Source organism: Acomys russatus, chromosome 6 (assembly GCF_903995435.1).
Source record: "Acomys russatus chromosome 6, mAcoRus1.1, whole genome shotgun sequence".
In the NCBI taxonomy this organism is placed as follows: domain Eukaryota; kingdom Metazoa; phylum Chordata; class Mammalia; order Rodentia; family Muridae; genus Acomys; species Acomys russatus.
Genome location: NC_067142.1, coordinates 21,147,199 through 21,173,746, shown reverse-complemented (window position 1 = coordinate 21,173,746; position 26,548 = coordinate 21,147,199). Strand labels below are relative to the sequence as shown.

The 26,548-nt window shown below is 50.2% G+C and overlaps 1 protein-coding gene across 1 annotated transcript in view; it reads right to left on the bottom strand.

The window, feature by feature from the left end:
• Positions 1-26,548, bottom strand: part of Ccdc93 (coiled-coil domain containing 93) — a 67,331-nt gene that overhangs the window by 3,653 nt on the left and 37,130 nt on the right. The window contains exons 10-20 of the mRNA XM_051148196.1: positions 21,331-21,447; positions 18,845-18,907; positions 15,706-15,779; positions 14,605-14,686; positions 13,959-14,024; positions 11,217-11,270; positions 9,551-9,613; positions 4,445-4,553; positions 3,324-3,406; positions 1,645-1,682; positions 398-482 (exon numbers count right to left, since the gene is read on the bottom strand). Of these exons, the coding sequence (XP_051004153.1) occupies positions 398-482; positions 1,645-1,682; positions 3,324-3,406; positions 4,445-4,553; positions 9,551-9,613; positions 11,217-11,270; positions 13,959-14,024; positions 14,605-14,686; positions 15,706-15,779; positions 18,845-18,907; positions 21,331-21,447 (834 nt within the window). The remainder of the gene's footprint in view (positions 1-397; positions 483-1,644; positions 1,683-3,323; positions 3,407-4,444; positions 4,554-9,550; positions 9,614-11,216; positions 11,271-13,958; positions 14,025-14,604; positions 14,687-15,705; positions 15,780-18,844; positions 18,908-21,330; positions 21,448-26,548) is intronic.

Here is a 26,548-nt window from a genome sequence, read left to right as displayed (position 1 = left end):
CTGAGCCCTTGGGATTCCCCGTCAGCCCCCTCCCCCCACCCCCCTGCATGTGGATCATAAGCACATGCCAGCACTTTATGTGGAAAGAGTGGATTTAGGGGTGAAATGCCATGAGGTATATGCCCAGGAAGGAGGGGGCTAGACAAGAGAGGAAGGCTGCTGGGAAAGTTAGGGGAGGGGGTGGCACCACTCATTTAATACTGTCTATGGGCGGGGGGTGGGGGGGACACGGACGGGCAGCACATGTCTGGCATATGGGAGTGCTCATGCCTGCTCAGGCCTACCCCACCAGAGAGTCTCGTGCCTGATGGGAGGCAATGCAGAATGATACAGAGCCTACGCCCAGGCCCTCCTCGCCACCACAGACCCTGCGGGGCCGGAATATAAGCCAGCTGACCTTCATCCTGCTTTGTTTAATGCCTTCGACGATTTGTTCCATTTGCCTTAAGAACTGGTCCCGGGCAGCAGGGGAGGCCATGGCTCTGAAAGGGAAGTCAGCAGAGTTATGTCCAGCACGTGGGACTGTTAGAAAGGGGGTGGGGGACCCCAAGAAGTCAGCCATGTACCTAGATTGTGCCCGAACTGTGCCAAGAAGTCCCAGTTTACACAGTGCTGGGAAATGAGCCCAGGGCTTCATGCATTGTACCCATCACTCCACCACTGAGCTACACGCCCAGTTTAGAGGATGGATGTTAACTTACAAAATACACTTTCAGGCATCATCCTTCCTCAGGGCCCACCTACTGTGAAGTTTTGAGGCAAGTTACCTCAATGGCCTGGGATTTACCGAGCAGGTTAGGCTGGCTGGATACTGAATTGTAAGAATCCACCTCTATCCCCTCCACCTCCACCCCCAGCTCTGGGATTACAGTCATGACACGACATTTGACTTTTCCTTCTGTGGGTTCTGGGATGAAATTCGGGTCCTTGTGCAAGGCAGGCTCTCTACTCACAGCACTGTAATTTGCAGACTCTTCCATTAAGTCATGTCTGCCCTCAGTGGACAGGGAAAGTGAGAGAACCATGTCCCAGTACCTGGTCACACATGCATCACACATTCTCAGACACACCACAAGACCAGGAGGGCGGCCAGGGAGGAGGGCGGCCAGGGAGGAGGGCGGCCAGGGAGGAGGGCGGCCAGGGAGGAGGGTGGCCAGGAAGGAGGGCAGTCAGGGAGGAGGGCAGTCAGGGAGGAGGGTGACCAGGGAGGAGCGCAGTCAGGGAGGAGGGCAGTCAGGGAGGAGGGCGGCCAGGGAGGAGGGCAGTCAGGGAGGAGGGCAGTCAGGGAGGAGCGCAGTCGGGGAGGAGGGCAGTCAGGGAGGAGGGTGGCTAGGGAGGAGGGCGGCCAGGGAGGAGGGCGGTCAGGGAGGAGGGCGGCCAGGGAGGAGGGCGGTCAGGGAGGAGGGCAGTCAGGGAGGAGGGTGGCTAGGGAGGAGGGTGGCTAGGGAGGAGGGCGGTCAGGGAGGAGGGCAGTCAGGGAGGAGGGGCAGTCAGGGAGGAGGGCAGTCAGGGAGGAGGGCAGTCAGGGAGGAGGGCAGTCAGGGAGGAGGGTGGCTAGGGAGGAGGGCGGCCAGGGAGGAGGGCGGCCAGGGAGGAGGGCGGTCAGGGAGGAGGGTGGCTAGGGAGGAGGGTGGCAGTACTTACTGTGAGAAGTTCTCATGAATTGAGTTAAGCAGGCTAATCTGGAGGAGTGAAAAGGAACCGTGTAAGTAAAGTCTCTACACCACTTGATTCACTGCTGGAAGGCGTGCCTGTGGCTGGGACAATGCCACTGAGGAGAATGCATACCTTGTCAAGCAGGTCAAAGTAACACATGAGGGACGAAAGAGAGAGCACCATGTTCTTACCTGCATAGCCTTCCTCAGAGAACCCATCACTGTCTACTTAAACTACCTGCCCTGGAATGCATGAGAATATGGAAGGCTGGCTCTTTAAGGGATCTGCTCGCCAGCTGTGAGGGCCCTAGCAGCAGGGCTCCTTGGACAAACTGCCAGCACAGATAATTTTGGTCTTCCCAAACACCACTCCATGATGAGGCTGTCATCCCAGGGTGGGCCAGTCAGGTGGAGACAGAGGAGAAGCTGCCCATCCTCTATGCCCGACTCCCAACTCCCACCACCAAGCCACTAAGTCCACCAATATGGCTGGGGCTATGTGGTCCTGAGGGCTTCACAGTCCTGTTCCCATGGAAACTGTCTCTGCCCTCACAGCTAGAGCCTCCATCTGCCCATGTGGGACATGCACTGTTTACCTGTTGGCTCATCCATGAGCAGTTGGTATGCCTGGACTTCAGACTCAGGGTACAAAAGATAGGGACGGCACTGTTACCTTTAATACTTTGAAAGGTGTGGTAGTTTTTGTTCTTGCTTTTCTTGTTTTGTTTTGTTTTTCATGTGTTTGTATGTGCATTAGCATGCAGAGGCCAGAAGACAACCTCAGCTGCCATTCCTCATGATGCTATCCACCTTGCTTTTTTTTTTTTTTTTTCTTTTTCAGTTTTTCGAGACAGGGTTTCTGCATGTAGCCTTGGGTGTCCAGGACTTGCTTTGCAGACCCAGCTGGCCTTGGTCTCACAATGATCCACCTGACTCTGCCTCCTGAGTACTGGGATTAAAAGCGTGTGCCACTACGCCCAGCTCCCATGTTGCTTTTTAAGAGAGGGTCTCTCGCTGGCCTGAAGCTTTTCCAGGAGGCTCTGATGGGGGCGAGGCAGTGATCCATAGTGATGCATCCATCTCTGCCTACCCAGTGCTGGGATTATAAGCACAGTGCCATGCCAGTTGTTTTTGTTTTGTTTTGTTTTCTACTGCAGGCTCTGGGGATTGAACTCAGGACCTCATGTTTGGAGGGCAAGCGCTTTACATGCTGAGCCATTTCCCAGGCCCTCACGATGGTGTTTCTCACGTGATACTACAGGATGGGAGAACACCAGCTTCACTTCACGACAGTGAACTACCACAGAATCTCCTGCTTTGCAGTGACAAAGCCCAGCCCTTGGCACAGGAAGGCAGCCTCTCTCTCCTTCCACTAGACGCCTTCATCTCAGGCTCCAGGTCCGTCTGAATCTTCTGGAGTTAACCTGCTGTCGGTGGCTCATCTGTTACTTTCTTTCCATAAAGGCTCTAACTAGGGCTAGTGCGAGGTCTCAGTGTAAAGGTGCCTGCTGCCAAGCCCGAGGACCAAAGTTCTAGTCCTGGAGCTCACATGGTGTCCTCTGTCCTCCACACATGTACAACGCAGCTCTGCACCCCCCCCCCCCCCCCCGGCAACAAAATTGAAGATGTACTAAGAAAAGAAACAAATCAGTAAACAAAGGCTCTTACCTCCTTTTCCAGATAAACCTTTTTGTCATCCAGGGTATTGTACAAAGTGAAGAACTGCTTGGTTTCCTTGTGCACTGCGGAAACTGCAGAGAGAGCAACATTGTAGCACAGGAGTACCTGAGCTACAGCATCCCAACCCCATGTGGAGTGTGACAAAGGCTGCATGTATTCATGTATGTATGTATGTATGTATGTATGTATGTATGTATGTATGTACGTATGAATGTGCACATTCGGAGGTCAGAGATTGACAGTGGGTATCTTCCTTAATCCCTCTTCACCTTGATTTTTGAGACAAGCTGTTTCATGACCCTGGAGCTCACTTCCTAAGCTAGGCTGGGCGGTCAGTGAGTCTCAAGGACTCTACCTGCCTCTAGTGTGGCTTACCTGACTTCTTAGGAAATGTGTGGATGCTCTGTCTGCTTGCCATGTATGTGCACAATTTGTGTGCCTGGTGACCATGGAGGATGGAGTGATGGACATCTATGAACTGTCTGTGGGGGCTAGGGCTTTAATCATGGTCCTCTGCAAAAACACGTACTGAACCACTAAACCATCTCACAAGCCTCTAAAACAACAACAAGAACATGCTTCTTGGGATCGAGATCAAGCCGAGGCCCACATGCGTGTAAGGCAGCGCTTTGTTAATGAACCATCTCCCTAGGCCTGGATGGTGGCTTTGAGCCTGACATGATGCAGCCCCTGTTTTGGCTAGGGGGAGACAGGTCCTGGATTATGGGGAGGACATGCTCTAAAGCAACTCCACTGAGACTCTGGAGCAGGACCAAGGACCACCTGGAGATGCTGGCGTGAGAATGACTTATAAGAAGTGGGAAAGAGGAGGGGACTCAGGTGACGGCATGTGGCTAACCACTGTGAGAGCTGGCTGAAGCTGACTCTTGAGATCTTGAGCTCATCTTTGGAGCAGACAGTCAGAGCACCAGAATTCAGCTCCCAGGGCTGCTCAGAAGGCCTGGGGATGAACTAAAGTCCTTTTCAAGGTGGCATTTGTGGGCTGTGCTCTGACCGATGCTGCACCATACTAGAATGGATGGAGCCAGTCCCCCCGCCCCCCCGGCCCCCGAGGTCCGATAGCCTCTGTGTTTGATCAATGCACCTACTCTGACGGTAGAGTTCAATAAATCGCTTCTGATATTGTATCAGCTCTGCTCGACTGGGCACTTCATCAATCTTGCGATGCAAAATCGCTATCTCTCGATTTCTTCGTGCCTAAATGCAATGAGATGGAGACAGGACGTTTGGTAAAAGGTGCTCTGTGTTTGTCTGCTCCCCGCATGCTGAGCCCGCCACAAAGACACACAGTGGGCTACTGGCTGGAGGGCCTCACGTAGGATCCTGAGTGACCTGCGGACAGGCAGTGAAAGGAGAGTCCCAGATGACAGGTGTCCTCCTGCTGCCTCTCCAGTATGTATTCCCAGCTCCTCTACTTGGAAGCCCACAGCTACCTCCTCAACCCCTTTTCACAGAGTCCGCCCTATCAGGTGTACAGGAGACAGTGGGCTGCTGCATGAGGGCCACATCACTTAGCTTCCACATGGCTTATGTCTGGAACTCAGGATGTGGGCTGAGAACTGCCATTTTCCTGAGCCTTTGTCCCTCCTGTCCGTGGCACTGCCAGTCCTCTGGCCTGCTTCGTTTTCAGCAGCAGGTATAGAGTTCTAAATTTCTGAGGAATTATAGGCTTTAGGCAGAAAACCCACCCTTGTAACCAGCTCGTAAGTGCAGACTACACTGTTCTGGGCAGAAGGACACAGCCGAGGCACTGCTCCGTGCAAGTGCTGGGGCTGGCCTCTACTTTCTTCATTGGAACCTTAAGGCATGAGCACTGAACCCTTAAAATCTGTAAAAACTACATGTTTGTTTGCTTATATGTGCCATGGTAGGTGTTTGCTTGTATGTGCCAATGGTAGGTGTTTGCTTGTATGTACCATGGTAGGTGTTTGCTTGTATGTACCATGGTAGGTGGTGGAGTTCAGAGGACACACATCTGTGGCAGTTCTACCCTTCCACCATGTGGGTCCTGGTGATCAGACTCGGGTTGCAGAGGATGCAATCTACCTCTAGGTGGAGACATGCCCTTGTCTCCTCCCCTAAGGGTTAGGGGCAAGCCAGGGAGCAGGCTGCTTCCCAGGGCAGCAGTCCCTGTGAGCCTCCACTATGCTTGGTTGGGTCTGCCTACTGAGTCAGAAGAGTGTTAACTAGTCTTTTCTTTTTTCTTTTCTTTCTAATGCTGGAACGAGCCCAATATACTTGTGACATGGTTAACTAATGCCAAGGGCGTTTTTGCTCTTTTCCTAAAGCTCCCCTTCGTCCTGCATGCCTGACCTCCATGCTCATCTTCCCTTTCCTCCCAGGCAGCTCTGATTCACAGCCTGCCTGCCTTGGGGTTTTCCCTTTAAGCTCTAATTAATAAACTGTTCTTGAGCTTCTGTTTGAGTCTGCTCATAATCCTTTTACTAATAAAGCCAAGAACCCTGTGAGGGAACCTCGATTTCCCTAGCATCACGGGATGGCTCTGCTGGACTCCCCAAGGTTTCTAGTGACACTTCTCTTCTGCCTTCTAACTCTTTTTTTTCTCCTTCTAACTTTAATAGGCAGAGGAACTGAACCCCTTCCCGCACCCCTACACAGCATACACTTAGAGGCAAGCATCTTTACCCTAGGGTCATTTCACACAAGCATTCATGCCACCTCGTTATTGTGTCTTCATTTCTAGAATGTTCTGCATGTGTGAGGGTGCTTGTGGACACACTGGCTGCTCATCCTCATTAAATTTGCTCAAGTCTTTCCCTTTAAATAACTCTTTCTTGAGCTGCACCGCCATTCCACCACCAGGCTCCTGCCCTGGCAGCCAGGCACACTTAGTGCCTCCATCTGCCACGCCTTAGGCCTCTCCACTTACAATGTTGTACCCCAGCTTCTTCCCAGCTGGAACCATCCCTTTCAGGAAGAAGTGAGGGCAGGTTGGGTGTGGGGGTGATCAGGAGACTCAGGAAGTCAACAAACTCTACCCTCCCTGAAAGCTGAAATTTACAGGACTCACTAGGTCCCTCCCCAAGGGAGCAGCAAATAACTGCTGGGGGAGGACACTGACCTGCCATGATGCCTAGAAGAGATGTCAAGGAGACCCCCACCTGCCTAGCTACCTGCAAGTGCTGCAGGGGCTCCAGGGATGCAGTTGTCTCTCATTGTCACTTGTGATAGGGAGGGCGTTTTGGTGAGTCATCCCGGCTCCTTGTAAGTCATCCCTCACCAACAGGTGGAGGAAATGCCAATAAAAACTCACTGCTTCACCAAGACGACTTCGGTGGGACCATTACTTTGATCGGTCGTGAGTTCCCTAACTGCAGAGATTGGGAGTGTGTGTCTTCTGTCTAGCCAGGAAAAGTCTCACATGACTTCAATCTCACTTTGAAACTTCCTGGGACATGTTAAATTGAGGCGTCTGATCTTCTAGCTCCTCCAGTCCTCAACCACTTCCCATATTGAAAATAGATTTAAAAAAAAAAAAAAAAAATAGAACCTATCCTGAGTATAATTTCTTCTCTCCTTTGGATCCACTCCCGTTCTCTCTCTCATTCTCTCTCTCTCTCTCTCTCTCTCTCTCTCTCTCTCTCTCTCTCTCTCTCTCTCTCTCTCCTCTCCCTCTAATTTTTTTTTCAAAAACAATTTTTTTTTCTTGAGCCAGAGTTGGACTCACTTTGTAGACCAGGATGGCCTTAAACTCACAGTGATCCACCTGCCTCTGCCTCCCAAGTGCTGGGATTAAAGTCGTGCGCCACCTCACCCAGCTTCCCTTTCTGTCTCTCATTAGAAAAGAGCAGGTGTCTAAGTGATAACAACCAAACATGACTAAGTAAAATATGAAGCAAAAACTGTCACATCGAACTTGGCTACGGCAACTCAAGCTGTCTGCTCAGGCTTTGGGAACAACCCTCGGTTCCTCTCCCATCTCCCTCTCTCTCTTGTTCTTGCTGTATTGTTCACATGTGCCCAGCCTTAGTGGCCATCCACACCGCAGGACACGCTCTCCAGCCCACACTCCTTAGTGGCCATCCACACCGCAGGACACGCTCTCCAGCCCACACTCCTTAGTGGCCATCCACACCGCAGGACACGCTCTCCAGCCCACACTCCTTAGTGGCCATCCACACCGCAGAACACGCTCTCCAGCCCACACTCCTTAGTGGCCATCCACACCGCAGGACACGCTCTCCAGCCCACACTCCTTAGTGGCCATCCACACTGCAGGACACGCTCTCCAGCCCACACTCCTTAGTGGCCATCCACACCGCAGGACACGCTCTCCAGCTCACACTCCTTAGTGGCCATCCACACCGCAGGACACGCTCTCCAGCCCACACTCCTTAGTGGCCATCCACACCGCAGGACACGCTCTCCAGCTCACACTCCTTAGTGGCCATCCACACCGCAGGACACGCTCTCCAGCCCACACTCCTTAGTGGCCATCCACACCGCAGAACACGCTCTCCAGCCCACACTCCTTAGTGGCCATCCACACCGCAGAACACGCTCTCCAGCCCACACTCCTTAGTGGCCATCCACACCGCAGGACACGCTCTCCAGCCCACACTCCTTAGTGGCCATCCACATGCAGAACAGGCTCTCCAGCCCACACTCCTTAGTGGCCATCCACACCGCAGAACACGCTCTCCAGCCCACACTCCTTTGTGTTGGAGCCAACACTCATCATTATTCCCACATTGTCACCTAGTGGATTACTGCGCCCCTCCATTCTTTTATGTGTGCATGTATGGTGTTCACCTGTGGTGTATGAACATTTCTGCATGTGTGGGAGAGCCTGTGTACATATGTACATGTGCACATGAAGGCCTAAAGGTGACGGCAGGAATCAGCCTCAGCCATTCTTCCATCTTATCCACGGAGGCAGGGTCTCTCAATCTCACGCAGAGCTCAGACGGGGCTAGTCTTGGTGGCCAGTCTGCTCTGGCCATCTTCTGGCTCCCTCTGAGGGAGGGATGACAGGTGGGCCACTACGTCCACCTGTAATTTACGTGGCTTCCAGGGATGTGATCTCTGGTCCTCACACTTGTAAGGCAAGCACTTTGAAAGTGCTTGCTGTCTTCCAGCAAACCCACTGCAGACCCAGCTGGGAGATTTTACTAACACTTCCCCTCATATTGCCACTTGGATCTCTCTCCTTTATGCTTGTTTTCCAATTTCTTCCACATGTATCCACCTTTGGGTCAGACACCTGAGCATCAGCCTCGATCCCCCTCTTCTTCTCATCCAGTCATCACTAAATTCCATTAGACAGCGCCTCATTTCCCGCTGCCAGCTCCACTCAGAGCCTGCTGCCTCTGCCTGGGCCAGGCCCTCAGCAAGCTACAGGCTTCCTTGCCATCTTTCTTCTAGCTTGGGCTCAGTCTTGCCTTACTAGTACTCTATGTGGCATTTCCCACACAAACAGCCTTGTATTTTGGCATATAAGGGCAGATCTTGGTCCTCAAATAGCCAGTTCCCAGAGGGCACGCCTTCCCAGTTCTTGTTACTGGGACCTGATGCATGGCTGAATATGCAGGAAGTAGCCAGTCAGGGTTTCCAAACAGCAGGGCCCGGATTGTATTAATTCTATGTACCTTTAAATATTTGCTCTTGATCTTGCTGAAGGCTGAGAAGCCATCTTTAAATATTTGAAGGGTAGTCATGCATGGTGGTGCATATCTATAATTCCAGCACGTGGGAGATGGGGCAGGAGTATCAGAAGTTCAAGGCCAGCTGGGGCTCCATAGGATCTGAGGCAAGCTTGAGATATAAGACTCCCTCTCAAAACACTGAAAATCAGACTACTGCTCCTGTCCCAGGGACACACTGAACTCATCTGAGGTTAACCAGCTAGCTCACAAAATAACTAAGAGCCAGGAAGATGACAATAACCTCTCACGGGCCCCTAAACCCCCAAGTCATTCCTACCAAAGCTTGCCTGCTGCCCCCCTAAAAAAAGGGCAAGGGAAAGTATCCCTAACCAACATGTAACACCCAGCCCAGGGTCATTTGTGGATCAGAACCTCCAGGACACTTAAGTCATGGCATGACTGGATACACAGGGAGCAGCGAGCAGAGCCTGCTGACTCTGGCTCTCATAGACTAAGACCTTCCGTTCAGTCGCAGCACATTCATACCAGCCAGGAACAGCTGGGCACCTGGTCCTGGTGGACACTCACCTGCAGTAAGCGAATCTTGTACAACTTCTCCTTCTCCATGTTGTACCGTCTGTCCAGGTCCTCCTACGAGCAAGAACAGGCGGGACCCGGTCACCTAGAGTGGACCTTCTGTTCTCTGGCTGTCTTTGGCCGTTGAGTGCATCTAACTGCATCCCCCAGCTTGAGTCTCAAACTCCTTCTCCCAAACGGCAAGTTTAGAACCCTACACCTGTGAGACACTTCCACACCGTATCCAACACTTCTCCTTTCACTGGGATCCTGGCTGAATCCAATGTTCTTTTTAGAAGAAAAAATATTTGGTATTAGTGGGGGAGGGGCATATAGGTGAGTGAACTGTGGAGGTCAGAGGACAACTTTGTGGAGTTGGTTCTCTCTTTCCACCTCAGGTGGGTTCTGGGGATTGAACTCATGTCATCAGGTTTGCAAGGCAATTACTTTACCTGCTGAGCCACCCCACCAGCTCCTAAAATCAAATGTCTTTAAGTGAGTCCTTCCTATGGGTTCCTGAAACCCCCATATCTCAGAATACCATACAACAAAAGGGAAACACGCACTACCTTACGAGTCTTTGCTCTGCATCTGTTTTCAGCTAACCCTGTTTCTGACGGACATGAGGGTTCCAAAATGACGGCTAACCCTCCATGTCTCTTTAACCTTGCAACCAGTAAAATACGACAAAGAAACCAGTCTCTCAATTTCAGTAGCCATGCACTACGTGTGGGAGGGATGCTTGTGCAAACATCCTCATCATCACAGAAGGTTCTTATGGGACAGAGCTAATGTGTAGATTAGGCTCTACACTGAACACAGGAAAACGGCTAGACAACCTATGTCTCAGAAAACATGACAGAAGGGGCATGTGTGCACAAGAGCACATATAGAACATGTGCACATTACAGAAGGGGCATGCACGCACAAGAACACATGTGCAGTCTCTTGCACAGGGCTTAGCTACAGGTAACACCTAATAGGTATCAATGGAGGAGTCCCTTGTTCAGCCTCCAAGGAGGCTATGAAGAACCACCCTTACAGAAGGCCCATTTGGCAGTTGCTGCTTCCTACCTGGCCCTCTCTCTTCCTTTCTCTTTACACGCAACAAGTACTATTTTAACTCATATCAGGGTTCAGCAAATTAGAGCATGCCACGGAAAGCCTGCAGCCTTTGAGCCATGTCTGACTTTTTGCCTCTTTCTGTAAATAGAGTTGAGCTGGAATATAGTCATGCCCGTTCATGTATAATACATGTGTCAACATTGTCATCATTTACAAAGTTCATTCTTGAAAAACATGCAATTAAATTACAAAAAAAAAAGGCCTCACAATATGTTAAGTCAGTTTATGCTGAGCTCTGTGTTGAGCTGCAGGTTGGGCCCAGCTGATACAGCCCATATGACAACTAGAGAAATCGCCTGCTAGAACACGGCAAAGAAGGCAGTGTCCCCTCTGCACCAGCCTCTCGCTCCTCAGGGCTCATGTGCCCAACAGAGGCCTCTTCTACCTGAGGAGTGAAAGGTCCAAAATGGCCCCATGCCTCCAGCAGGCCAGCAAAAGAGGCGGGACAGATACAGACTATACAGTTGTCTGGGAAAGTGTGCAAGGAAAATGGAAAAGAGGCTGACACATTCTCTTGGGACAAGGCCAGCGCCAGGGATGAGGAGATACTTACATTGTGAGTCATGGTGGAGGTCAGGGTACCCTGTGGCTCTCCGTTGGGGGGAGTCTGAAAGGGTGAAAACAGGGTCAGCACCTTTGCTCAGTGAAGGGGGGCACACAGAGCCTGAGTACCTAGGCTCCACAGACAGGAGCCGTGAGGAGCAACTGAGGGGCTGAAATGTACCTTGTTTTTCTAAAGAGTGGCCAGATCATTTGAGAAGCCCAGATCTTATATTTGCCAGGTGTACCCCAACAAACTCCACTGTAGCTCTTCTGAGTGTGTGCATGGGCAAGGGTTTGTGTGTCCGTGTCTCTGTCTTCCTCTGTCACTATCTACCATATTTATTTTTAAAATGCTTGTGTGTGTGTTTGTGTGTGTGTGTGTGTGTGTGTGTGTGTGTGTGTGTCAGAGAGAGAGAGAGAGAGAGAGAGAGAGAGAGAGAGAGAGAGAGAGAGAGAGAGGACGGCTTGCTGTGCTTTCCCTCTATCTGTGGGACCCAGGGGTCAAACTGAGGTCAACAGGCTTTGGTGGTAGCACCTTTGCCGGCTGAACCATCTTGCCTTATTTTATTTGTTGAGACTCATTCTCCTCACTGAACCTGGAGTTCAGCCAGTGTGGCTAGACCTGCTGGCCACGGATCTCCAGGGAACCTTTTGGGCCACCTCCTACTGCCTGGCATCTACACCGGTGTTTGGGATCCAAACTCAGGTCCTGGAGCTTGCACAGCTAGCCGTTTCTCCTTTAGGTCAGCTCCCCAGACCCTTTGTAGCTCATTTTCAATAGAAGAACCCCTTTGGTGGGATGACACAGAAATGGGGCCCAGCCTGGGGATCTGACGATGCCTCAAAGGCTTGGAGCTGGAGAAGTACCTGAAGACAGCTGGAACCTCCATCTTTCCTTGCCTGATTTTCCCATTCCCCTGCTGCAAGTGCAAGGTGGCTTCAGTGACTAGGCTCCAGGGCCATGACACCCCAGAAGCACAAGCATCCTCAGGAGGTAAGCTCTGAATGAAGTGTGGTAAGGGAAATCGAAATCCAAGAGATCCACAGGCTCTGGTGGCTCAGGCCTGTCATCCCAGCTACTCAGAGGCTGAGGTAGAAGGGTCCAAGTTCAAGGCCACCCTGAGTAAAGCAGAGAGTTGTTGTTTCAAAATAAGTAAAAAGGGGGGCTGGGATGTGCCTCAGTGGCACAGCGCTTGCCTAACATGCATAAGAACTTGGATACTGGGAAAGCAAACATCCCGGGCAACAGGCTTAAGCTTAGACCCAGGGAGTCAGACCTACGCGTAAGCCAGAATGCTTGTACATTTCTGGCCTCTGACATGAGTCAGCACAGCACTGGTCACCTCTTCTGTGTTTGCTTTTCATTGGTTTTGAGGAGTAGAGTACATTCCTAAGCAGGGGTGGAGGGAGAAAACAGATAAAGTGGAGACAAATTTTAAAAACAGTCTAAGTGGGAAACAGCACAGACATCTCCTATGGAGAGGGGTTGGCGTTGTGTGCCTATAGCTGCCCCTTCCACACCCAGAAGAAGATGAGAGCCAAGAAAATCCCAGGAGAAATGCAATGCATGTTGAGTGCAGTGTGTGTTAAGGTGTGCACACGTGTGTAGAGGCTACAGGAAGATTTACAGTGTTCTGTTGTTTTCCTTGGCTTTATTCCCTTGAGACAGAGTTGTACCCTGAGCCTAGAAGTAGGCTGGTGGCCAGAAAGTCCCAGCAATCCTCCTGTCTCTACCCACTACACTGATGGGCTATAGGGCCTTGCAGTCATGCTTGCACTCCTCCTTTTTTTTTTTTTTTTTTTTTTTTTTTTTTTTTTTTTTAGCTTTTGTTGTTGCTTTCTTTTGTTGAGACAGGTTTTCTCTTATGGCCCTGGCTGTCCTGGAACTCTCTCTAAGCTGGTCTCAAACTTAGAGAGACCCATCTGTCTCCCTTGCCTCCCAAGTGCTGGGATTAAAGGCTTGTGCCACCACTACCTTCTCCTCATTTCCCTTTTTTTTTAAAGAAATATTTATTCTTATTTTATGTGTATGAGTGTTTCACCTGCATTACATGCCTGTGTACCACCTGGTGCCCATGGGGGCCAGAAGAGAGCATCAGACCACCTAGAACTGAAGTTACCGAAGGTTGGGTCGCCCTGTGCATACTGGGAATCAAATGAGTGCACCTGACTAGCCTACTGTATCTTCAACCCCTCAAGCTTTTTACACGGGTGCAGGGGATTTGAACTCAGGCGCTCACGCCTGTGCAGTAAGTGTTCCCACCCAGTGAGCCTGGTCCCCAGCCCTGGGAAATGCGCACCTATAGGCTGCCCATCTCAAGTACACTGCAGTGCTCTTCGGAGCATGAGTAACAGTTGGTGCCAAGAGCATGGTTGTTTTTACTCTAGGCTTGGCTTAGCTGTTGCCATCTTTAAACAGAGTAGTTGGGGTGAGCACCATAGACAGCCCCCCACCCAAGATATGTAAGAGGGAAACTACTGACTAACATAGGCTCTCAGCAGCACAGCTGCCCAAAAGTTGCCAAGGATTCCACTTTGGGTAGTTGCCTGTGAATCTCCTAAGGCCCTGGAACTAACCCCACTAAATGTACTGGCTCACCAAGCCGGGCTTAGGGAGAATCTTTCCCCCAGCCTGGCTGTTCGTGCCCTCTCCATCTGGAGACGGAAAGGTCATGCTGCCGAAGCACTACAGTCCTTCCACACACCAGCCAGAAGGCAGCTGACGGCACTGAGGGCTAACTGAAGCCTTTACCTTCTCGCCTGGTGCTCTCTCAGCTTTCAAGGTCTCAATGTCCTGTTGTAGCCGGGCCATCTCCTCCTGGAAAAGCAAGATGAACCTTTACAAAGCCCAGGTAAGCCACAACCGGAGGTTAGCTGTCCAACCACGAGTGGCTTGGTTGTACAATTATGTTCATGTGCACATGTGTGTATTCGTGCTCACACAGTGCACCTCAGCATATGTGTAGAGGGCAGAGGACGACCTATGGAGTCAGTTTTTTTTTTTCCTTCCACAGTGTGTCTCCTAGGGACTGAACTCAGGTTGTCAGCCTTGGTGGCATCATTGCCAGCTGAGCCATCTTGCCTGTCCAACTTAACTATTCAATGCAGACGTTTCTTTCATTAGTTTGTGGGGGGTCAAAAGCTGACAGGGAAGGGGGTGTTCTGCTCTCATGGCCAAGCTCATCCTTTGAGTAAAAGAGCTCTCCCAGGCTTGCAAGAGCAGAACGCACTTTACCCACAGAGTCCCCTCCAGAGCCCAAGTCAGCCTTTCACACTGCACTGGCTGGCACGCCCACCCAGCAGCACGGGATGGGTGAGGAGTGCGGGGGTGGGTGACAGGACAACCCAACAGCCTTAGTGGAGTCCCTGCCTGGCCGGCAACACCACAGAGCACTTACCCGGCAGTGTGCTTTAAAGTCCTGTTCCTGGCTTTTCAGACTTTCATTCATGGCTACGAGGGCTCTCAGGCTCTGCAGAATGCTGAGGAGACATCAGACAACTGAACTGCATGGGTGGGCCATTACGATGTGATTTTACGAATCACTGCTAGGGCCACATTGACAATATGAAGAGCTCCTTTTTAATTTCCTTTGTTTTCCCCAAGGCTGTAATGGGGGGGAGTGCCATGTCTGACTATGTGTTTGTACCCTCAAGCCCATGACGACACAAAACACACATGACAGGAATCTAGAATGAGACTGTGAACTCTGGAACTATCTGTGAGCTTCAGGGAAACTCACTTATCATGTATTTAACTGTACTCAGAGTAAACACACTATTAAAACCCACGTGCGCATGTGTGCTCGAGTGTGTGAGTGTGTGTGTGTAAGCTAGAGGATGATCTCACATGTTCTTCAGGTGCTAGTCCTATTTTAATTAACACCTACATTATTACATCTATTTATTTATTTTGTGTGAGCGTACTGGTCAGCATGTGTGGAGGTCCGAGGACAACCTGTGAGATCCAGGAACTGAACTCAGGCCATCAGACGTCACAGCCAGCACCTTACCATGTGGAGCTATTGCCGCCGCTGGCTCCTCCTCACATTCTCACTGGCCAGTGCCTGGTCTCTGGCTCCCTGGCTCTAGGATTACAAGTGTGTACACCACGCCCAGCCTTTCAGGTTGGATATGGGACGCCAAACTTAGGTTCTCACGTTTAAAAAGCAAGTGCTTTGCCTACTGCGCCCTATTTCATTGTTTTTAAAAATCAACCACCAGAGGCAGAAGATCAATGCTGCTCTGATGGCAAGGAGAGGAGGAAGAGAGGTTGGTGACAGAGTGCAGCCCGAGGATCTTGGTGAGCATCAGGGTGACTGCTAGTCCCTTCTGGATGATCATGTGACAGTATCTGATTTTCATGGAGCTCCAGTCCATGACCTCAGACTCTGTCCCTTGATCAAGTGTCACACACGCACGCACACACACATGCATGCACGCACTCGCTTGCATGCACACAGCTTCCTCAAAGGGATGACTGCACAAGCTGAAGCCCTTACCTCGGGTCAGCTTTGGCCTCCAGCTTCTCCAGGGCTGCCTGCTCTTTGTCTAGCTTCTCAGCATGGCTCTTCAGCTGCAGGAGAGAACAGGGGCATCGCTGACCACAGAGACTTAAAAGCAAACAGGAAGCTGTGCTCCATGAAACTACCCTGCTTCCTGGCTCACTTGGGCTAGATGACCAAGCCCACTGGATTTGGTTGTGCACAGAGAAAATAGATGTGCCAGACAGATGGGAAAGAGGGAGAGAGGCAGCAGGGAGCGCAGAGTCAACATCTGCTAACTGTTGCTCTGGCGATGACTTCACAGTGCAGCAGAAAGCAGAAGGAAAACCCAAGGCAACGACGAGAGCCAATGTCTTGGAGTAGGGAAGGGGGCAGGAACACACACACACACACACACACACACACACACACACACACACACACACACAGAGAGAGAGAGAGAGAGAGAGAGAGAGAGAGAGAGAGAGAGACAGACAGACAGACAGACAGACAGACAGACAGAGACAGAGACAGACAGAGACAGAGACAGAAACAGAAACAGGGAGGGAGAGTAAGAATGGGAGAGGAAGAATAACTATTAGAATTCTACTGTCACTGCAGGGCTTGCACTTCCCAGCCTCTGGAACAGTGTACTGGCTGGGTTTGTGCCAACTTAACATCAGAGAGGAAGGAGCCTCAATTGAGAAAATTCCTCCATAAGACCAGGCTGCAGGCAGGCCTATAGGGCATTTCCTTCATTAGTGACCAGTGGGGGAGGGCCTAGTGTCTTGTTGGTGGTGCCATCCCGGGGCTGGTGGTCCTGGGTTCTATAAAAAAGCAGGATGAACAAGCCATGAGGAGCAAGGCAGGAAGCAGAATCCCGCCATGGCCTCTGCGTCACTCCTGCCTCCAGGGTGCTGCGCTGTTTGAGCTCCTGCTCTGGCTTCCTTTGATGAGGAACAGTGATGTGATGTATAAGCTAAAAGGCCCTTCCTCCCCAACTTGCTTTTTGGTCATGGCGTTTCACTGCAGCAGCAACAGAAACCCTAACTAAGACAAATGGGAAAATCTTTAAGAGAATGCAGACTTCAGTGCATAGTGGTATACTTTTGTGCATGATGTATGGGTGTGCACATGCGCACTTGCCTGTGCGTGGTGTGCATGTGGAGGTAGACTGATGCTGAGACGTCTGTCTCAATTTCTGCTTCTCTAACTTGATTTTTTGAGCCCTGATCTCTCACTGAAACAGAAGGCCAAGGTTTTGCTAGCCCAGCTGTCTAAGGAGCCGCTGGGATCCATCTGTCCTCACGCACAGTGCTGGGGCTGCAGCTGCCACCAACATGCCGGGCTTTTCCCTGGACAGTCATGTTCTGAACACAGGTCCTTACGCTTACACAGCAGCACTTTACCCATCTAGAAAGCAAGATCTAAAATCCTGACCATGGCAAACTCCATGGCACAGAAATCTGCACCTGTGGGCTGATAAGATGGCTCGGGAACAGCACCCGCCCCACCAAGCCTGATAGTCTGAATTCAGTCCCTGGAATCCACATGACTTACACAAGTTGTCCTCTGACCTCCAGACATGTGCTGTGGCACACTTACCAGCCCAGCCTTCTGCCACTCCCACGAAATAAATGAATACAAAAGCAAATAAATAAATAAATATTTTAAGAGAAAGTGCGCACACGCATATATGCCACCCATTCAAACAAAATGCAAATTTAAGAAGTTCCTAGTTGAAAATGGCAGTACGGCCAGGTGTCGCACCAAACCCCTGTCACCTCAGGTCTGCAAACAATCCAGCCTAAGATGCTGGAGCGTGAACGTGGCTAGCTCACGGGAAAAGACAGAGCGCTGGCAGCTGAGAACAGACGGAAGACAGCTATGGAGAACTAGCCAGCGGAGGTGGGGAATAGGGCTTGGAGGGCTGAGGCCTGCATTAGGAGAGCGAGGCTGACAGAGCAATGAAGCCCGACTCCGCTGCACAGAAGGAAGCATCTGAGCGCCCCAGGTGGCTGGCAGTAGCAAAGAGAACGGGAAGGTTCCCAGCTCTGGTTATCTGTTGCCATCAGCTGACTTCCCACATGGAAGGCGGCAGCACCCTTCCCAGGAGACAACGGGAGCAAGCTGCCATGACAGTCAGTACTGTGACCCCTCTGGTGTCTAGAACCCCCGTGAGATGAGCTCTGGACAAGCCTGGGAGCTAACTGGGTTCACTGCGCTGGGAAGGCCCACTCTACCAGTGGGAAGCACCCCTACCCCTACCCCACCCCAACCCTCCAGGCTGGTGTCCTAAACTGCGGGAAAAGGAGAAGGTGAGCTGAGCACTAGCTTTCATCTGCCTGCTTCCTGACTGGATGTGGCGCTGCCTTGACTTCTGCACTACAGAGAGCTCCATGCCTCAACCCTGAGCCAAACTGAAGCCGTGCCCCTTAATCTGCTTCCTGCCAGGGGTTTTGTGACAGCAACAAGTCAAGTATCTGGGAAGAGTATATGGTATTGAGAGGTGTGAGGGAACTTAAACCAGATGAACATATGACCTCAAACATCTGAACACAGGCAAAACCTGGCGTAGCCACTTGTGGATGAGCTGTGGCCAAAGCGCTAACCATAGCGCTATGTAGGCCTTGGAGGCGAGGAGTGTCTGCCCGCAGAGACCCGGGGAGACAGGGCTCATTCAGAAGGAATTAGCCTTCCATGCGGGAATCACAGCTGTGACTGGGAGGGTTGCGACACAGAGAGGTTAGAGCTGGCAGACCAGCCCACCGACCGCTGACCCGGCTTTCCTGGGGAGGCCATGTGGCTGTTACTGTCTCTCTGCCTCCTTCCATGCCCTGCTTCACTTAAGGGGGAAATCCTGTCTATTTTCATCAAGTTATTCTGGAGGAGCAGGCTTCGCAGAGATGAAACTTCGGTCTGCGTCATGAGAGGGCTCAGAGCGCCCATGTCTGAGCAGCGCTGCTGGCAGAATGCTGCTTTCCTCAGCTGCTGTGGAAGTGACAGGTTTTGGCCTCAAAGTTTAGTCCACAGGGAAGGTACGTGGCATGGCGGTGCTTGGCCCACACCATCAGTTTACCCACACTGCTGTGATGTGACCCGGGAGGGGTGACTGCGGGCCCTGAGGTCACTGTAAATGAGGGGGAGATCTGCTTACCTCTGCCAGTGTCGTCTTCGTGTCACTGTACTTGGCTTGAAGGCTGGTATGATTTGCTTGCAGCTGTGAGGGAGAGAGAAAGGACATTTGCTTGAATGGAATCCTTTTCTTGGCAAAGACATTGATGGGATCCCTCTTTTAACAACGAGAAAGTAGAAGCCCAGAAAGGCTGAATCTGATTTAACTGCAGGACTTTCGCTTTTAGTTTTTTGAACAGTTCTATATTTACTTATTTTGGTGCTAGGAAGTTAACCTAAGGTTCCATGCAAAATAAACATGGAGTCTACCACTGAGCTATACCTATAAGCCAGTGTGGCTCCCCTGGCCTGATGCCCTAGACGGCAGGAAAGAGGCAATAAGCCACACCCATGAACTAGTGTGGGGCACCTCCCCAGCGCTAGGATTATAAGTGCATACTGCAACTCTAGGCTTTCCATGTGCCCTGGGATTTGAACTCAGGGCCTCAGGCTTGCACAGCAGCCCTTCACCAGCTGAGCCATGTTCCCAGATGGCATGTAGCATTTTTTATCATCTAAAGACTGTCCCTGAGTCCCACTGTCTGCCTTCTCTTTTGTCTGCTTTCCAGGGAGAATGTATGAAGGTCTTCCAAAACAGTTCTACCTGTCACCAAGAACTATAAATGACCTTCCCACTAGCTCTCTAAAAAAAAAAAAAAAAAAAAAAAAATCTGGGTGTAGTGGTGCACACCTTTGATCCTAGAACTTAGGAAGGCAGAGAAAGGCAGATCACTATGACTTTGAAGCCCTCCTGGTCTACAAATTAAGTTCAGGACAACAAAGGGTACATGGAGAAACCCTGCTTGGACCCCCCCCCCGCGCCACCAAGCCCCCAAATAATTTGGGGCTGGTGAGATGGCTCAGGCGGTAAGGCACTTGCCACCAAGCCTGGTACTCTGAGTTCAATCCCCAGGACTCATTTCTTAGAAGGAAAAGAACTGACTCTCCATGACATATGCACCTGCCTCGTACAAAGCCGGGACACAGTGATCTGGCTCTCCCACTCCCTGCCGTCACCAGCTTAGCTTCTACAGCTGCCTCCCTAAAGCCAGGCCCTCCCTGACCCTTTGTGGCCATTACCACACGTCATGCAGAACCACAGGCAGCAGCATGCTCCCGCCCGGCTGCCACCCTCCGAGGCTTCCACAGCGCCAATGTGGACAAGGTGCTCTGTCATCAGTCTGCCCACGACACACCTCACACAGGACTCCTCAACCACACACCTGACTGGGACCGGCCAGCTCTTCCTCCTTTTGTCTTTGCTTATGTTGCTTCATCAATCTCCACCTGGCTCCTCAACATCTCCACGAGGCTCTTCAGTTCAGCCAACAGCCATTCATCTTCCCAGACTTAGTCAGCCATGACTGCGGGCTCACTTAGCTTCCCAGACTTCCCCTTCAAGCCCTCATCACAACCGTAACTAAATGGTGAGTGTGATGGTGTGTCATTACACCTTAGGGTCCTTTCAGGCAAGGCCATTACCCGTTGTTCATTCACTCCTGTGGTTTAGCTCAGCACTTAGCACACACAACACTATGTATTTGTGAGGAATGACCATTCTGGTCCGGTATGTTTGTGTGTGTGTGTGTGTGTGTGTGTGTGTGTGTGTGTGCATGCTTGTGTGCATGCATGCTAGCATGCTTGTGCACACACATAGGTTCCTGCAGAGGCAATAAAAGGCGGTCAGGCCTCCTGAAGTTACAGCTAGTTGTGAGTGGCAAACGTGGGTGCTGGGAGCTAGAACACACGTCCTCTGCAAGAGCAAAAAGAGCTCTTGATGGCCACGCCATCTTACCTGCTTTGCCCTGTATCTTCTGTGACAGGGGATAATAAACGTTTCCTACAAAGGGCCAGGCAGGAACTAGGTTAGGTTTGTGGGTCAATTGGTCTCTGCTACAACTATCCCACTCTGTTACAGTAGCTTGAGAGCAGTCACAGGAAAATAGGTAATGAGTGTTTAGCTGTTCCAAACAAACAAACAAACAAACCAAAACAAAAACCCTTTACTCACGGGGATGGAGAGAGGCTTAGTGCACAAAGTGCCTACTGTGCAAGACTGGAGCCTGGGAGCCTGGAGCCCTAGAGCCATGTGCGAAGCTGGATGAGGGAGGCAGCCTCGCTTTAATCCCAGTGCTTAGGAGACAGAGATAAGCGTTGTCCCTGGCAACTTAGCTAGACTAGTCAGACTGGTGCAGAGACACCTTGCCTCAGGAAATACAGAGGACGATGGCCAAGGAAGGCATCCAACACTGGCCTCTGGTACACACCTGCCCACACCCATACACGCCCACATCGTACACATCCGCTTTATTTACAAAGTCACATGCAGCTAGATTGGACCGACGGCTGGAGTATGGCTGCGCCAGAGCCCCCTCTGACCAATCCACCACAAGGCTCTCTTCCTTCAGTCATCATCTTCCCGTTTCCTCCCCCTCTTGGAAGAATCGAGTTTATCATAAAAACGCTCACCTCTTCTAGATGTTTGGTCTTCTGCAGAATCTGCTTATTCAAGGAAATGACTTTCCGCTGATGCAGCTGGGAGGTTCCTAATTTTTCTGGACTTTCTTCAGCCGACAGCTCTGACTGCTGTGGGAAAACCCAAAGCAGACAGTGAGCTCACCTCCGTTCTCCATTCAGTCTAAGCAAAGCGGTTCTGGGCAGCCAGTCACACGCAGCATGGCATCTACGATGTCCTGCCCAACAACTGAGGTTCCAGCTGGCAGATTCGGCTTTGGAGCAGGGGGAAGCACGGGTGCAGGCCACCCAGTTAAGGTCATGCTGAGTCATCCAGGCAGCAGAGGGCCCTGAGGGGGACACTCAGAGGTCTTAGTGGTTTCTTCAGAAGACCACCTGGAATCACTCAGACTTACAATCTGGAGCTGGCGAGATGGCTAAGGGGGTAAAAGTACTTGCCACCATGCCTGGTGCGTTTGACTCCCCCACAACTATGGCCGAAGGAGAATCCCATAGGTATGGGCTGTCCTCTGATCTCCACATGTGTGCAGTGGTACATGTGCAAACACAGATGCGCGCGCGCGCGCGCGCACACACACACACACACAGTAAATAAATAAGTGTAATAAAAAATGAAAAAAGGCTGATTCACTTTCAACATTCTATAACCATACAGTTGTGGAGTCTAGTCATTTCTGAGCATGTATGACAAGCAGCAAGTCCACTCATCTCTCTCCCTTCACGTGCCGCCCTCTTAACTATTTCCTCCTTCTGTTCTTCTGTCTTAAAAGAAGGCAGGTCAAGAAGGAGAGAGTTGCCAAGAGAAGGCATGCGGTAACCCTTTGAAAATGGGCAAGTAAGGAAGCGGATGAAAAAGGCCAGACAGTCGTAGACACTAAGAGCTGGAGGCGGGTACAGTAGAGACTTCCAGGTGTAGCATCACAGGGTGAACGACTGACATTTTCTAAAGAGGAAATAACTAGTCTAAGGAACATGCAAGCATGGAAGCAAGGGCTTGAGTGTGATGGCTCAGGGGCAGATACGCTTGCCAACAAGCCCCAGGTCCATCATGGCGGAGGAAGAGAATCTGCTCCCAAAAGTTGTCATCTGATTTACATGTGTACTACCCCACTCCTGCCAGTCCCACTAAGAAATATTTTTGTCTGCTTTTTGTTTTTCTTTTTGTCCTTAAAGAAAAGAAACATCTTGGTATAAAAAGCTAATAGAAACTTTTTCCTCAATAACCCTGGTAGGGAGTGGAGGAGCCTGGAGAGATGGCTCAGCCATTGAAAGCACTTACTACCCCTGAACCGGAGCCAGTTCTCAGCACCTAGATGGTGCCTCACAACTGCTTGCAATGCCTGTTCTGGGAGATCTGGTGCCCCCTTCTGGTTTCCATGGTTACCAGGCACATATAAAATGTAGGCAAAACCACCCATAAATCTTTTTAAAAGGGAACTCTGGGAGAAGAAATAGATGTGGCAGCAGTCCTTATAATAGATAGCTATACTCAACAGCCAAACGCCCTTTGCTACTCCAAGCCCAAGCTAGTCAGTGATTTCCAGCCTGGGTGTGGCAAATCTCTGGGGTAGTAAACTGTCCCTGCATGTTCTAGAAAGTCTGGGAAGTGCAGGCCCAGGGAAGAAAGAAGGCAGCACAGTGGAGTAGAAGTTACGCAGGCATAAGCTCTCCTTAGCCTGGTAAGGTTTTCCCTGAATAGCTTACACCATTGCTAACAGATGGTAAAGGGTTCCCTTGGCTGTTGTGGATTTGCTTTGCCGCTTAATGACTCTGGAGTTGGGCAACAGTGGGCTGGGTATGGCTGTGGTAGACAGCCAGGAGTAATACTGTAGACTGTGGGGTGACCAGCCACAGAGGAAATAGAAACCCCTGGGGCTGGAGGAACGGCTCAGCAGCTAAGTGCTTTCAGAGGAACAGAATACAGTTTGCAGCACATGATTTGTGCCTCACAACCATTGCTAAATTCCTCCAAGAGCACTTGCATGCACATGTGTGTGCTCACATGCAACTGAAAAGATAGAAAACTAAACGTCAGGCACCACATGCCAGCACTTTAGAAACTGCCCACCAATGTGCCCGTGTGGTGGCTGTGTTAACTGTCAACCTGCCAGGCTCTGGGATCACCTAGGAGGCAAGCCCCCAGGCACATCTGGGAGGGGCTAAGGGGACACTCAGCTTGCTGGATTTCTGGAAACTGCAGATAACATTTTAAGATCAATTTTGTATACACCAAGGTATAACTGATAGCCTGGGGCAGGATAAACTCTTTCCAAAAACTACTTGGAGGTAGAAGAAAAAGGGCAGGAGTAAAGAGCACACCTCCATTGCATCCCCCATCATTTCAAAGCCAGTTACAAGGAACTTGACGAACCTTATCTGCTTTGGCTGGCCCATCCTTAACAATGTTATTAGTTTGGCCCTGTTTGTAGCTAGCAGCTCATTTCCGAATGACGTTTTTAATATGCAACCTCGCCCCTGACACCAGGCTGAGAACACTGCACATCATTATCAGATCAGCCTGCTGTTTTCTTTGGAGCAATTCCTTTCCCATTCCCAGCTCTTCTCAGTACGCCATAGCTCTATGTTTGCTCAGGCTGCCCTAGAACTGGCACTGTGGCACAGGGTGACCTCCAGCCTCCACCTCACAAGTGCTGGGGGTCATAGGAGCGCACTACCATGCTCGGTGTAATCAATGCTGGCGATCAAGCACGAGGTTTACTCCATCAATCTGGTCTCAAATTCGCAACCTTCCTCCCTCCCATCAACTGCTTTTACAGTCAGTTTCCAGACTGAAAACTTCCCTTTTCTCACAGCTCCCTTACTCCAGTGCATGCACCTCACATATCTATAGCATATATATGCTAAAATATACCCTGGAGATTTATTTACAAGAATTTTTCTTGAAGGAAAACAAGTAGATATTTTAGTATCTGGAAAAACAATTTTCAAGCTCTTTAGTCTCTGTCTCTATCTTGCCCTGTTCTCACCAACCACACTGAATTTTGAGCCAGAGATCCTCACGACTCTGTAAGGGGCTCTCATAGCTTCTTTTTATAGTAATAATAAAAAGAGGCGTTACGTGCCATCACACACTCATTTTGTCATACCTGTGCAGTGAAACTTCCTAGCCTGTTACATGTGATGGCGCTGTAATGTGGGCATGTACTGCATTGATTATTATCTGTAAGCGAATCAGCCTATAAGCTCTCCGTCCTCAGGTTTTAGAGACCCTTAAAAGGGGTGCTGAAGCTAAACTCGGTGAGAAATATGACTTACATCCAAAGGGTCTGGCTCACTTGTGACAGCCGTTCTTGGTTATCAAGAACTTGATGACATCTGGAATTTAATAAAAACCCAAGAACCTGGGTGTACCTGTGAGGGGTTTTTCTCGATGGGGTTTTGGGGCTACACTTTGCTATGGCAGCCTATATAATGGATATGGAAGAAGAAAGCTTTTGCCTGCTAGTCCTCACTCTCACTGGCAAGTTCATCTGCCTTGCTGCTGAGGCATTCCTTCACTGCTCTTAGAGCCTACTGTTTTGGGATTCTGATGTACGTTGAAGACCGGCTGAGACATCTACCCATGGCCTAAACAATATTGGATTCTTGGATTTTGCATTTAAAGACAGCCATGGTTGGATTAGCTAAATCACAGCCTAGAACAAATCACACACACACACACACACACACACACACACACACACACACACACACACACACACACACCACTTCCATTCCTTAGAGAACCTTGACTATTACACTTGGTAATCTACTCAGTGCCTGGAACTCAACAACTGACCCACTGTTTGGGAGAGTAAATAAATTGCAGGGCCCACTAAGAGTTTAAGGAAGAAGGGAAAGATCTCTCTGCAACCCACTCTCTGAGAATCATATAATGGGGAGAAAATGCATGCACAAAGAAGAACCCTGAAGTCTTTTCAGATCCATGTTAAATATGCTCCAAGAAACAAGGGTGTCAAAATCCTTCTGTTACTGCTAAGTGTAGACAGTCTGCGGAATCTCTCTCTCATGTGTGTTCATGTTTGTGTGGATATGTGCACCTGTGCATAAGGGTGTGTGCACACGCGCTCGTGTCTCTCTCTCTCTCTCTCTCTCTCTCTCTCTCTCTCTCTCTCTCTCTCTCTCTCTCTCTCTGTGTGTGTGTGTGTGTGTGTGTGTGTGTAAGCCAGGGATTAATTTTGAGAGTCTTCCTCAATTATTTTTTACCTTATCTTTGGAGACAGGGCCTCTCACGGAAGCTGGAGATCCCTGATTCCACTAGGTTGGCTGGCCAGTGGTCCCGGAGACCTTCCAGGCTCCATCTTCCCATGATGGGATCACAGCTATGTGAAGCTGCATCCCACCTTTTAAATGGATGGTGGGCATCTAAACTCAGGTCCTCAGGCTTGTGTGGTAAGACCTTACCCACTGAGCCAGCCCGCTAACCCCTGTAGTTTCTTACATTTTCATTTATAAAATATTAGCTCAATTTAATTCAGGAGTCTGAGTATAATATATATCTGTATTGATGTATTTCTCTAGTCTACGTGAAATGATGTATGTGTTCACTATTCTAGCTTTTGAGTCTAGATGTGAGGCTTCAGGAAGCTGTTTTTCCAGCTGGGAACAAGCAGTTAATCCTAATTGAAGAGTGCTCTTAGTTTGACTGCTTTTCAAACGTACTTTTTTATTTAAAAATTTAAATGTTTCTTTCAAATTATCTTCCTAACAGCCAAGAGAACCCAGGATGAAGGCAGAGAAAGGCCCTAGAGCAGCCAAGCTCATCCGACACCGGCTGACTGAAAGCTACAGTGGGAGAGGAGGCTGAAGAGGGCGAAAATGCACCTTTAACAATAGTACAAATTGGTGAGATGGAGAAGACAAGATGGGGCTTGACGCCCAACCCTTGATGGAAAAGAGTTTAAGTTGCGAGTATCTTAACAGTCTATTTATAAAATACAACATCTGTCCAAAATGGCTAACCAATGACAGACACGCCCCGTGTGCCCACCAAGGAGCAAGGGTTAATATGCTGGCCTCATTTTGTACAACAATTGCAGATTAAGAACGTGCCTGTAAAGCCATGGTGTGGATTAGCAGACGCTGCTGCAGAGCTCATGTTTTCTAATATGACAGATAAAAATGACACCTGTTCTTAGGGGAGATGGCTCTAAATGTCACTTGATGGCATTAGGCTAGTTCAAAATGTTAA